This window comes from Grus americana, chromosome 13, assembly GCF_028858705.1.
Source record: "Grus americana isolate bGruAme1 chromosome 13, bGruAme1.mat, whole genome shotgun sequence".
In the NCBI taxonomy this organism is placed as follows: Eukaryota; Metazoa; Chordata; class Aves; order Gruiformes; family Gruidae; genus Grus; species Grus americana.
In genome coordinates this window covers 297,113-308,023 of record NC_072864.1, presented here as the reverse complement: position 1 = coordinate 308,023, position 10,911 = coordinate 297,113, and the positions used below count along the sequence as shown (strand labels likewise).

Here is a 10,911-nt window from a genome sequence, read left to right as displayed (position 1 = left end):
TCCTGGCACAGCCTGGCCTGGAACAGGGCTGGGCCTATGGTCTTGTGTGTACAGGGGCTGGGTATGTGCCCAGGGCACAGGTTTTGGGAGAACTGCCTTTGCAGTAGCATGGGCCAGGGCTGGGCCAAGGACAGGTTGTCTTTGCCCTTTAGGTCAGTGTAATTCTGTGCCTTGTCCCAGGCTCTACCGGGCAACAACTTGACAGTACCAGCCCTGCACGATTCTGCAGGACTGCCTCCACCCAGCACTTGCTTCCAGGACAAGAAGCAGCGCAAAACAAAGCAAGGATTAGACTGACAACCTTTAAACAAATAAAATTCTTTCTGTTCTGTAGCAAAATTAGTGCCAAGCACCAAAGCCTTCCTGGGCCACAAGCTGTAGAGAGCCTCACAGAGTACAGGACCAGAGGAACAGGGCACTCTCCTAAGACTCAGCTGCTCCTGGAAGTCTTTAAGCCTCAAAGCAACGGGCACTGCCACCTTAGAGGCCAAAGCGGGCTGGGGTGCGTCGTGGTGTCAGGGGTTCCCCCTGTTCCTTCCGCCCAGGGGTGTAGATTTTAGTAGATCTGCCAGGAGAGGACAAGGGTGATTAGTGCAACATGCAACCTTTCCCTGCACCAGAACACCCATGGGGAATTTGGGACCCTCCATGCAGCTCACTACTCCTCTTCAGCAGGCAACCCATGGCCAGGCAGGGCCAGCACCTACCTTGCACTGCCCAGTGGGTTACGCCGCTCCTGCTCCTCCCGGCGGGCTCGCAGCTGCTCCTCGGCCAAAGCCATCTCTTCCTCCATGGCAGACACTTCCTCCTTGGCACGGCGGCGGTTCTCCTGGAACAGGGCAGCATCAGGTCAGGGACAGGCAGAGGGCTGACCAGCAACAGACTCTGCAGGCCCACAGGCCTGTTCCCACCATGTCGAAACACACACACTGCAAGAAAACAGGCATGCAGTGGGCCTGCTGTCTGTCAGCTTGTCCTGGACAGGAGACTCACCTGGCGTGACTTGCCAGCATGTTTGATACTGTAGAACATGGGGCCCAGCTCTGCCAGCCACTCTCCATCCACAGCAGTGACACACTGCATGTATTCCTGCAGGGACAGAAGGAAAGACCAGGGTAGCAGGATGGTGCTCTCAGGGCCTCGGCACCATTTCCAGAGCCACGGCAGCTCCCTCCCTCCCCCACTTGCTGATGGCACTTCTCAGGCTGGGACTATACCCCTTCCAGACAATTCCTCCTGGCCTCAGAAGCTGCTATGGGTTGGACTTGGTGAGACTGCAAAAAGGTTCAAACATGTCCCACATAAGCCAGGAAAAAGTATTGGGAAAGGGAGAAAAAGGACTCTGCAGATGACAGACGCATGCCTAGTTGGTATAGATGAGAAAGGCCGAGAACTGCCCTTCTGATAGATCCTAGAATCATGGCAAAGCCCTCCCACCTCCCTCAGCACACTCCTCGCCCTTCTTGCTAGCCCTTAGCACAAGTTCACCTTGGTGGTCATGACCAACTCATGATACACAATGTAGTCTGGTGTGTAGCCCATGCCAAACAGAGAGCTCGTGGGGTGCAGGTGGCAGGGCATGCCTGTGCGGATGTTCACGTATTCCCCAATGCCCTGGAAAGAGAAGTGTGGTCAGCCCACCTGTCCCCAGACAGGGCCCCTCAGCCCCCAGACTAGCACAGACACCTCTCACCTTCAGCTTTGCAGCTTGATGGAAATACGCAGCACAGATGCACTTCCTGACAACATCCCAGTCAGTACCACAGGATGCTAGGCTCATCCGCTGCTGCACCATAATGTCCTTGAGCTGGGCACGCACCTCCCGCACCTGCAAAGGTGTGTGGCAGTCGGATCCCTCTCCTGTGCAAGGCTGCCTCCCCCAACCTCACTGCCACAGCCTCACCTTCCGCATGGCCTTGGCATGGATGAAGTGCTGGTTGCACCACAGCGTAGAATAGCTGTTGTTCTTCCACTGCAGGTAAACATTCAGGTAAGTCAAGTGATCGCTCTCTGGAACAGCGAATTTCTCCCGCACTTGGTCACTTTCCTCCTCTCGGCCCTTAAAGGTGAGCAAAGAACACAGGTTAGTGAAAGGACGGGGGAAGGCCCCAAACTGCTGAAAGTGCAAGCAGGTACCTTAGGCCGATAAAAGATGGCAGGCACAGACAACATGGAGACAATGAGCAAGATCTCAGAGCTGCAACCCATGTCACAGGAGACAATGAGCATTTTGGAGAGTGCAGGATCCAGTGGGAACTCCACCATGAGACGTCCTGTTGAGGTCAGACCACCTGTAGAAACAGCGTAAGGATCAGCAGCTGGGCAGGTCCCAGTCCCACGGGCTGACAGCTTGCCCCAGCAGCCAATACCTGTGTTATCCAGGGCCCCCAGGATCCACAGCTGATACATGGAGTTCAGCATGTTGTCCTCGGGGGGTGGATCCATGAAGTGGAACTGCAGCAGGTCCTGCACACCCAGGGACTTGAGCAAAAGCACTACATTGGCAAGGTTGGTGCGCTGGATCTCGGGCACCGTGGTTGTCAGCAGCTCATTCTTGTAGGCACTCTGGGTGTAGAGCCTGGGGAATAGATGCCAAGAGCATACTCCTCCCGTTCAGGCCACTGTGTTCCTTACTGACTCACCAGCTGTTGCCCAACCCAGCCAGGCATGGCACGGGGGAACTCTGCACTCAGCCAGCAGCACCCCAGGGAGGAACCTCTACCCTGGCCAAAGCATGGCTTCCCCAGCACATAAGGGTGCCTGGGCTGCAGTACAGCGTACACCCCTCTCGAGCACAGTCCTTCCCTGGGCACAGACCAGTCTCAAAGCAAAGCCTTGAGAAAGTTGCCTTTGGCTTGGCTGTTATCCTGACAGCACCAAGGGTGGAACAGCCACAGGTGAAGATGGGCAAAGGAAAAAACTGGAGCATATCTTTCCCTCTGCAGAGGCACCGGGTCCAAAAGAGAAGGCCTCAAGGCCTGCCTACTGCCCTCATTCCCCCAGGAGTTCAAGATAATGAATAGCTCCAGTGAGAAAAAAAAATATATATAACCTGATGCCAAGCCGCAGATACAACAGGAACACCAGTGACGTGCCTACCTGAAGCAGTGTCCTGGGCCTGTTCGGCCAGCTCGGCCTGCCCTCTGATTGGCATTGGCTTGACTGATGGGGTAGATCTGCAGTGCATCCATGCCTATACGGGGGTTGAAAACCTGCAGGGCACAAGAACAACAGACTGAAGTAAGAGGAACCCTGGGTCACTACCCCAGAACTCCCTCAACCCAACCCCAGAGATCAGACATAAACAGTACAGGAAATCCCAGCTTACTTTCAACTTGCAGTAGCCAGAGTCAATCACAAACATGATGCCATCCACTGTCAGTGAGGTCTCTGCAATGTTAGTGGCAACAATGCACTTCCTGACCCCATCCGGAGCCTGCAAACATACTGCACGTCAGTCAAATCCCTGGGCAAGGGCCTCTGCACCACGGAGGAAGAGTGCAGAGCAGCAACACAGAACCCAGAAGGACAGGGGTGACTCTTGGGAAGCTGAGGGGGCACACGCTTTCTCTTGCCCTTCACATGCAATACAAAAGGCATGTCTGCACCTCTCACTCATGCTCAGTAGCCTTCCCCGCATTAACTTCCCCCATCCCCAGTCCTATCAGGGCACACATCAGCACCTTCTGGAAGATCTTGGCCTGCAAGTCTGACGGTAGCTGAGAATAGATAGGCAGTACAGCAAGAGCAGGTGCCTTCTCCAGCTCCTCAAGGTGCTCCACAATTTGCTCTGAGGTCACCTAGACACAAAGAGGAGTGTAAACATAAGATTAAAATAACAAGGGGGAAGGACAGTGCCTGCCCTTCCAGCTCACCTCTATGTCCTCCTGGCCAGGCATGAAGACAAGGATGTCTCCAGGAGCACCAGACAAATGGACCTGCAGGGCTTGTTTCACTGCAGCCTCCACATAATCCTCTTGTGGGGTCTGAAAGGCACAGCCCAGGTTACAGACACCAATCATCTCACCTGCCCTGTCCTGTGTGTAAGACTGCATCATAGCATAGCTACTCCTCTGTCCTTTCTGTCCACCACAGACTACAGTACACCCAAGTCACAACAGAATTTCCCTCTGCAATATTGACCATACCTTGCTAAAAAGAATATCAACAGGGAAAGTGCGCCCAGGAATGTGGAAAATAGGAACATTCCCAAAGAAGGAGGCAAACTTGTCTGCATCCATGGTGGCCGAGGTGACAACAAGCTTCAGATCTGAGCGTCGAGCCACCACCTAGAAAGCAGATGAAAGGATCAATAAGGAAGGGGCATTTGTGTACGGCTGCAGGCTGCTTCCATTATTACTGAGACAACAGCACAGGACAGAGCTTCTGCTGTACTCCAGAGGCACTGGCCACCAATGCCCGGTAACACAGATGCTATATGATCTGTGCACAGTTAAGAAGACTCACCAACCTCGGTCTCGAGGAAGCCTTAAGCCAGCAAAGATCCCTGTACCTAGAGTTTCTGACAGTTAGCCAGCAAGCCTCTGGCATTACTTAGGCGCTAGGGGAGATTTAACTCCCCAGAACCAGGGATCAGGATGTTGGAGTAGTAAGTGCAGACAGAGAGGTGGCAGCTCTGCTTCCCTCTTCCAGTCCCTGCCAATACTCCGCTTTAAGACTAGCTCACATGCTCTATGCTGCTGTCCTCTAGTCCAGGCTCACACACACCTCTCGAAGCAGGCCAAAGAGCACATCAGTGTTGAGTGAGCGCTCGTGTGCCTCATCCATGATGATCGCACTGTAGTTGTCCAGGTCAGCCTCTCGCAGTGACTCACGAAGAAGGATCCCATCTGTCATGTATTTGATCACTGTGTTCTCGGACGTGCAGTCCTCAAAGCGGATGGCATAGCCCACCTGGGAAGGTCAAGATACCAGCAAGTCTTCCAGCAGCCCCATGCACTCACTGTCATCAGGCTCCTGGCACCCACTGCCAGACTCACCTCCTCCCCAAGACGCACTCCCATCTCTTCACTGACCCGCTTGGCAACTGACATGGCCGCCACTCTGCGGGGCTGGGTGCAGCCGATCATGCCATAGTCTGTGTAGCCATCCTCATGGAGGTACTGTGTCAGCTGAGTCGTCTTCCCACTCCCCGTCTCCCCCACCACAATCACAATGCTGTTGTCTCTGAAGAAAGCGAAAAAGTATTTCTTCGTACACCACAAAGAAGGGCTTTTGCATTCACAGCCCTGTCTGGCCACCCAAGCGCAATCCTACTCAAGTAGGAGAGTTGCCACCAACCACACAAAGCAATGGGCCCTGTTTCCTGAGGGTACAGCTTCCAAATAGGCCACGTATCTAGAATTTCTCACTTGGGTTCCTGAGATGTAGGCCAACAGGGATGCTCTGGGGATGCTCTGTGACCAGCTCCCTAGCAGCCATACCTGAGGATGGAAAGCAGCTCCTGCTGCACAGCAAAGATGGGCAGATACTGTCTCTGCTCTAGGATCGATTTCTTCTTGGCGAACTCACTGCTGGCTTCACTTTTTTCTTTCATGTGTTCAGCAAATTTCTGCTCAGTCCTAAGGAAACACCAGAAGTCCGGAAATTGCCTCTCCACACCCTTTGCTATGCCTACAGACCCTGTCACCAGCTAAGCAGGAGTAATTCAAAGCAAGCTCCTACCTGTAATCCACTTTGCCATCTTCGGTCACCATCTCATCCTTCTCCTCCTCTTTCTTGATTCCCATAATGTCTCCCAGTTTTGTGCCTGCCAGCTCCCAGTGTTTATGCTGAGCCTGGAAGGACAGAGAGCAGCATAACTTTGCCACAGCAAGCACTGACAAATCATTCTTCTCCAATCCTACTCAGGACGTTCAGGACACCAGGAAAACATATTAGTCCCGCAATTCCCCAATGCTACAATGCAGAACGCACATCCCATTGCTATATCAAGTCCCCCTCTTCCAAATGAACTGGAGCAGAGCTTTTAGACACTCTTCCCGATAGCTTTTAGACACTGGTCTAGATACAGAGACTTCAGGTGCAGGATGACCAACTGCCTCCTAAGAAAATGGTTCCAGCTACTGACCCTTCCATTAAATTTGAACTTAAACCTACACAAATCTGAACCAGATATAATCCTCCTGCTCTTGACAGGTGCTCACAGACCTCTCTCACACCTTCCTGTTTGCTCTCACCTCTGATATCAGTTTAGCTTCCACCTCCATTCCCTCATAGCATACATAACTCAAATCCAGCTCAGTTGCAACGGTCAAGGAACACATCTGTGCTTTCCCCACAGCTATCACAACAAGCTTTAGAGTAAGTCCCTAGAAAACACCCCCAAAAACTAGTATGCTACCTTACTGCATAATCCTTCTCATAACTCTTTGCTGAGACATGACAAAAATATATCCTGCGACCATACTGACTGCTGACTATCACTAAGCTACCTTGCATTCTTCTATCTGCTCTCTTCTCCCATGATCCAAATGTCCTTTGGATCAGACTCCTCTGCACAAGTGCAGAGTGATTCATGTCCCAGGCAGTGACTGAGGAAATCACATAACAGCTGCTTATGAGACAATGCAATGAGCTAGGCTGCCAGGATATCCCAGGTCATAAAAAACATGAATTCCTTATCGTCATTGCCACCAAAGCCTGTATTCTGCAAAGTCCAAACAAAGGCTGCAAGGCACTACATAACACGTACAGTGGGGTAGTAAGCCAAAAGGTCACAGCATACCCTCTTACGCTCCTTTTGCTCCCTGTGCTTGCGCACCAATTGGCTGCCTTTCCGGGCTATGATGGCCAAATCTGAGGTGGCATCCTTGACAGGGATGACTGGCTCTGGCTAGAGGAAAGAGGCATTGCTTCAGTACAGGGAGCTCACACTTGCGGGGTTCCCTGCCATCAGCGCCTTCAGCCACAGTCTCTACCTGCTTGGTGAAGACAATCCGTCCGTCTAGGAAAGGGGGCACCAGGTTGTGCACCAACAGATGCACTTTGGCCGAGTTATCCTCCTCAAAATCTTCATCCACTTCAATCCGATGAACCACACCACTGGTCAGCATGCGATTCGTCTCCCAGCGCTCATTATCCTGCAGGAAACAACATATCAGAAAATACACAGAAGACCCACAGAAAGCCTGAAAGATGACGTCAGAACACTGAGCTCAGGTCTGGGCCCCACACAGTTAACAAGATGAAACTGATGGTTCCAGCCTAGGGAGCCTGAAAGTAAGCACTAGGGAAGAAACAGTAACTGCAAGCAGCAGGGTGTGGGAAGCACAGACTAGCCATTTGAAGCACATGGTCAACAGGACTGTCTCCAAGGAAACGTGGGACAGATGTTGTCCCCAAGGTCCCTGCTATACTCAGAATACCAGGCCAGGAGGCCTGGACGTAATCCTGCTCATGTGCTGAGGGCAGCAGTCCCCAGCGTCCACTGGGTCAACAGTGGACAACCCTAGCAAAGTAACTCACACCCCAGAATAGCAAGAGCATGGCTCTCTGGATTCCTGCTGTCCTGGACAGCGTGATCCACCGCAGTCACTCTGATTACAAATTCTGCCCCACGCCAGAGACGCAGGGCTGCACTTTCCAGGGGAACTTAACAATAGTTTCCCTATGATCCCTCTGAACGAGGTCTGGGCCAGAAGACAGACTATCCTTCTCCACCTGAGAGCAAGGGCTCAGCCTTCGCTGCCAGCAAGCAGGTCTCTCAAGGGGCAGCAAAACAAGCAGTGGCCACACGTTCAACAGCAGTTGACCCCGCATCTTGCTCCTACCTCGTTGATCTGCCGCCGCTGTGCCGAGATGCGCTTCTGCCTCTGCTTGTGCAAGTGCTGCTCCCGCTTCTTCACGTACTCCTCAGAGGAGTAGGCCAAGGGGTTGTGAAACTCGTCGTAGCCCTCATCCATCATGTACCAGTCCCGGTCAGCTTGCTGGGAGGGGAGAGGTGCGGCCCTGAGCTCCGCAGGCCGGGCAGACCCCGGCAGCACACGCCCGCAGAGACGCCGGCTGGGCCGGGCCCTCCCCGCCGCTCCCCGTCTGGCCGCCGGGGGGAGCCCGCCCCCCGCCCCACCGCGGCCCGGCCAGCCCAGCCCGGTAGCCCCCAGCCTGCCGGGCACCCGCTCCTTGCCCGCCGTCGGGCTCTCACCCGCTGGTCGTCCTCCCACTGCTGCCGCTCCTCCTCCGTCTCAAAGGCAATGCCCTCCTCCCCGTCTGCACGCCGCCCTGGAGGGGGTGAGCTGGTCAGTCCGGGTACCGGCCCTGTGGCCACTCTGACAGGGGAAGGAGATTCTGCTGCTGCCCAGCCTAGGCAGCTCAGCCCGGGCTCCTCACCTCTTCCTCTGGACAGCCGCGGTGTGGCCCCCAGGTGCCTCCGGTCATCAGCCCACTCGTTGTATTTGTACGATGGGGTGGGCAAAGGTGTCTTATCTGAGTACCTGCTCCTCACAGACCTGAAAAAATGGCACGAGGGAGGAAGTGGTGCCCACAGCCAGGCACTACTCTTACACACACCCTCCCCTTTCTGCAGCTCAACAGCTCATAGCAGTAGCCCCAGGCACTGATACCTGTCGCGGTCTCTCCGGTCTGTGTCCCGCAGGGATGATGCCCGGTGACTGCGCTCTGAGTCTCGATAGGAAGGCATGGGTGAGGGAGATTCCCACTGTGAGCGGCGGGCACTGCTGGAGCCACTATCATCTTCCTCCCAGCTGGAGCGAGATGGCGTGGCTGCATCTAGCAGAGGAGATGGGGTTTGACACCTGATGTTCAAACAGTGACCCCAGGCACCCAGAGCCACCTTACACCTTCTAGCAAGGAGCACAGAGAGAGGGTACCCATTTGTGCTCCCTCTAAGAGAGGGGGCTGGCCCAGCGATTCCAAGGAAAATCGCCACATTTCTATCACATAGACCCAGAATAGACCACACTGCACGGAGATCAGCCAGATTTTCACAAACACATCTGGCAGATTACTCCCAGACCCAGGTCGACCTAGTTTTATGCTTGCCCTAAACAAAAGTGTTAGAAAATACAGGCTTTTCTACCCATGCTTGTCCTGAAAAAAATAGCAGGAAACAAACAAATGAAAAAGAACAAGCCCCTTCCTGTTAGGTTCTCACATGAGAACTCTACTGGGTTCCAATCCTACCTTTGGGCCGATGTCTGGGACTCTCTGGTTCGCTCCTCCTGCTGCTCCGCTCCGATGAGCCATCTCTCTCTGATCTACTGCTGTGACGACTTCTGTCCCGCTCCTCTGCGAAAAGAAAGTAAGATCAGGTGCTTGGTGCACAAACAGCCTTCCCAAGTGTGCTGCAGAAAACACCATGAACATTAGCTAAGGACTACAAACAGGCTGAGGGACAAGCCCAAACCCTAAACAGGAAGGGTCACACAAGGTCTCTAAGCAGTTACCGCGGTCCCGTTTACGATCATGGTCCCGGTCCCTACTGCGTTCCTTCTTTCGTTCCTTCTCCTCCTTGGAGGAGGCAAAGACACCATGTTCCCGACGCTCCCTTTCCCGCTGCCGGCTGCGTTCCCAAAACTCCTCACTGACACCCCCTGTGTAGGAAGGTGTTTCCACATGGACGGAACGGTAATGCCTGGGAACACAGAACAGAGAGAAGAAAAGTTAAAAGGTGCTGAGGAATAGCTGGCCTTTGACTTGTCCCATACAACTCTAGTTCTAACCTCTGCTATGACAGCAGCTTATGGTTGAAAGTGCTCTCTCCATCCTTTGCTAACAGCCCACCAAGTCTGCTGATGCTCTCAGACATGTGCACTTTTGAGCAGGCCACTGCCTCCAGGCATCTGCAAGCAGTCTCACAACTAGGATGACTGGTGCTTGCAGGCCTAATAGCATCTAGAGGCACTCCAGACCATAATGCCTCAGGGATGGCACCAGTGAAAAAGCTTTTCCCAGACCTCCTCAGATCTATAGAGGTGCCCCACAGTCCTCACCCTGATCTCCAGAGCTCTAGGCCACACAGGAGGTCATGGCCCCACCCGTTACAGGGCACAACCCCCACGGGCACTGGCAGTGCTCATGCTCTGCACTCACGCTCATTTCCCCCATGCCACCACTAGCACCAGGACCCCCCGTGCAGACCCCACCTGTCCTTGCGGGCACTGTGGCTTCTCCGATTGGTCTCCTCCTCGTCGTCGTCCTCCTCGGAGCTGCCCGCCTCGTCACGGCCCTCTTCCCAGTCTTTGTAGGAGGAGACCCGGGACCGCTTCCCACCGGCCGACTCCTCCTCGCGCTCCCGTCGCTTCTGGGCCGCCAACACGTCCAAGCCCAGCAAGGAGGCCCGTGGTGCCGGTGCCTTGAAGACGTGCTGCTCGGCGGCGGCGCTCCGCTTCCGCAGGACCAGCCCGCCGGCCTCAGCGTCCGGGCTCGTCCCCGCCAGCCGGTGCAGCGACTCCTCGCTCGCCTCGGCCATCGCCGCTGACCGCTACCACGCCACGCAGGGCCGAGCGGCCGGGCCGCGACGGGCACCCATGGGGCCTACGGGACACAGGTCAGCGGGAGGGTCGGCGCCGGAGCACTTGCCGATGCACTTGCCGATGCACTTGCCGCTGCCCGGCCCCGCCGCCTCCCTCCCCGCTCCCACAACCCCCCACACCTGCTTGCAGTTGCCTCAGCGACCGTAAACCAGCTCCCTGAGCGCCGCCATGGCCGCCCCACAGTGCTCCGCGAGAAGAGACACTCTAGCTCACTTGCACCAGAGACATAGCGGCCACAGCCTATAGGAACGGCAACCACCACAGAGTCCAACCACTGCTAGACAAGACGTGCTAGCAGCCCCTCGGCGGACTTCCGGCGTGAGGAAACCGTGTGGGATCACGTGGCCACAGGAGGCCTTCCAGCCGTGGAGGGCGTGCCGGAAGAGAGCGGCGGGGG

The 10,911-nt window shown here is 55.0% G+C and overlaps 1 protein-coding gene across 2 annotated transcripts; it reads right to left on the bottom strand.

Moving 5' to 3' along the window:
- Positions 1-302: 302 nt before the first annotated feature.
- Positions 303-10,841, bottom strand: DHX38 (DEAH-box helicase 38). 2 transcript variants are annotated; one of them, XM_054840810.1, is made up of 27 exons: positions 10,634-10,841; positions 10,125-10,515; positions 9,426-9,613; positions 9,163-9,267; positions 8,583-8,748; positions 8,350-8,468; positions 8,165-8,241; positions 7,794-7,949; positions 6,942-7,103; positions 6,749-6,856; positions 5,686-5,798; positions 5,445-5,582; positions 5,001-5,187; positions 4,729-4,914; positions 4,149-4,289; positions 3,876-3,986; positions 3,684-3,800; positions 3,329-3,436; positions 3,100-3,212; positions 2,370-2,578; positions 2,137-2,291; positions 1,904-2,059; positions 1,694-1,828; positions 1,489-1,614; positions 994-1,089; positions 708-829; positions 303-565 (listed from the first exon to the last, which is right to left on the bottom strand). In XM_054840810.1, exons 2-27 carry the CDS (start codon positions 10,448-10,450, stop codon positions 481-483), a joined length of 3,705 nt encoding a protein of 1,234 aa, XP_054696785.1. In that variant the 5' UTR covers positions 10,451-10,515; positions 10,634-10,841; the 3' UTR covers positions 303-480. The 2 variants fall into 2 exon arrangements, with proteins under 2 accessions (XP_054696785.1, XP_054696786.1); XM_054840811.1 differs by lacking the exon at positions 10,634-10,841 and having other exon boundaries at positions 10,125-10,593.
- Between the last annotated feature and the right edge of the window lie 70 nt (positions 10,842-10,911).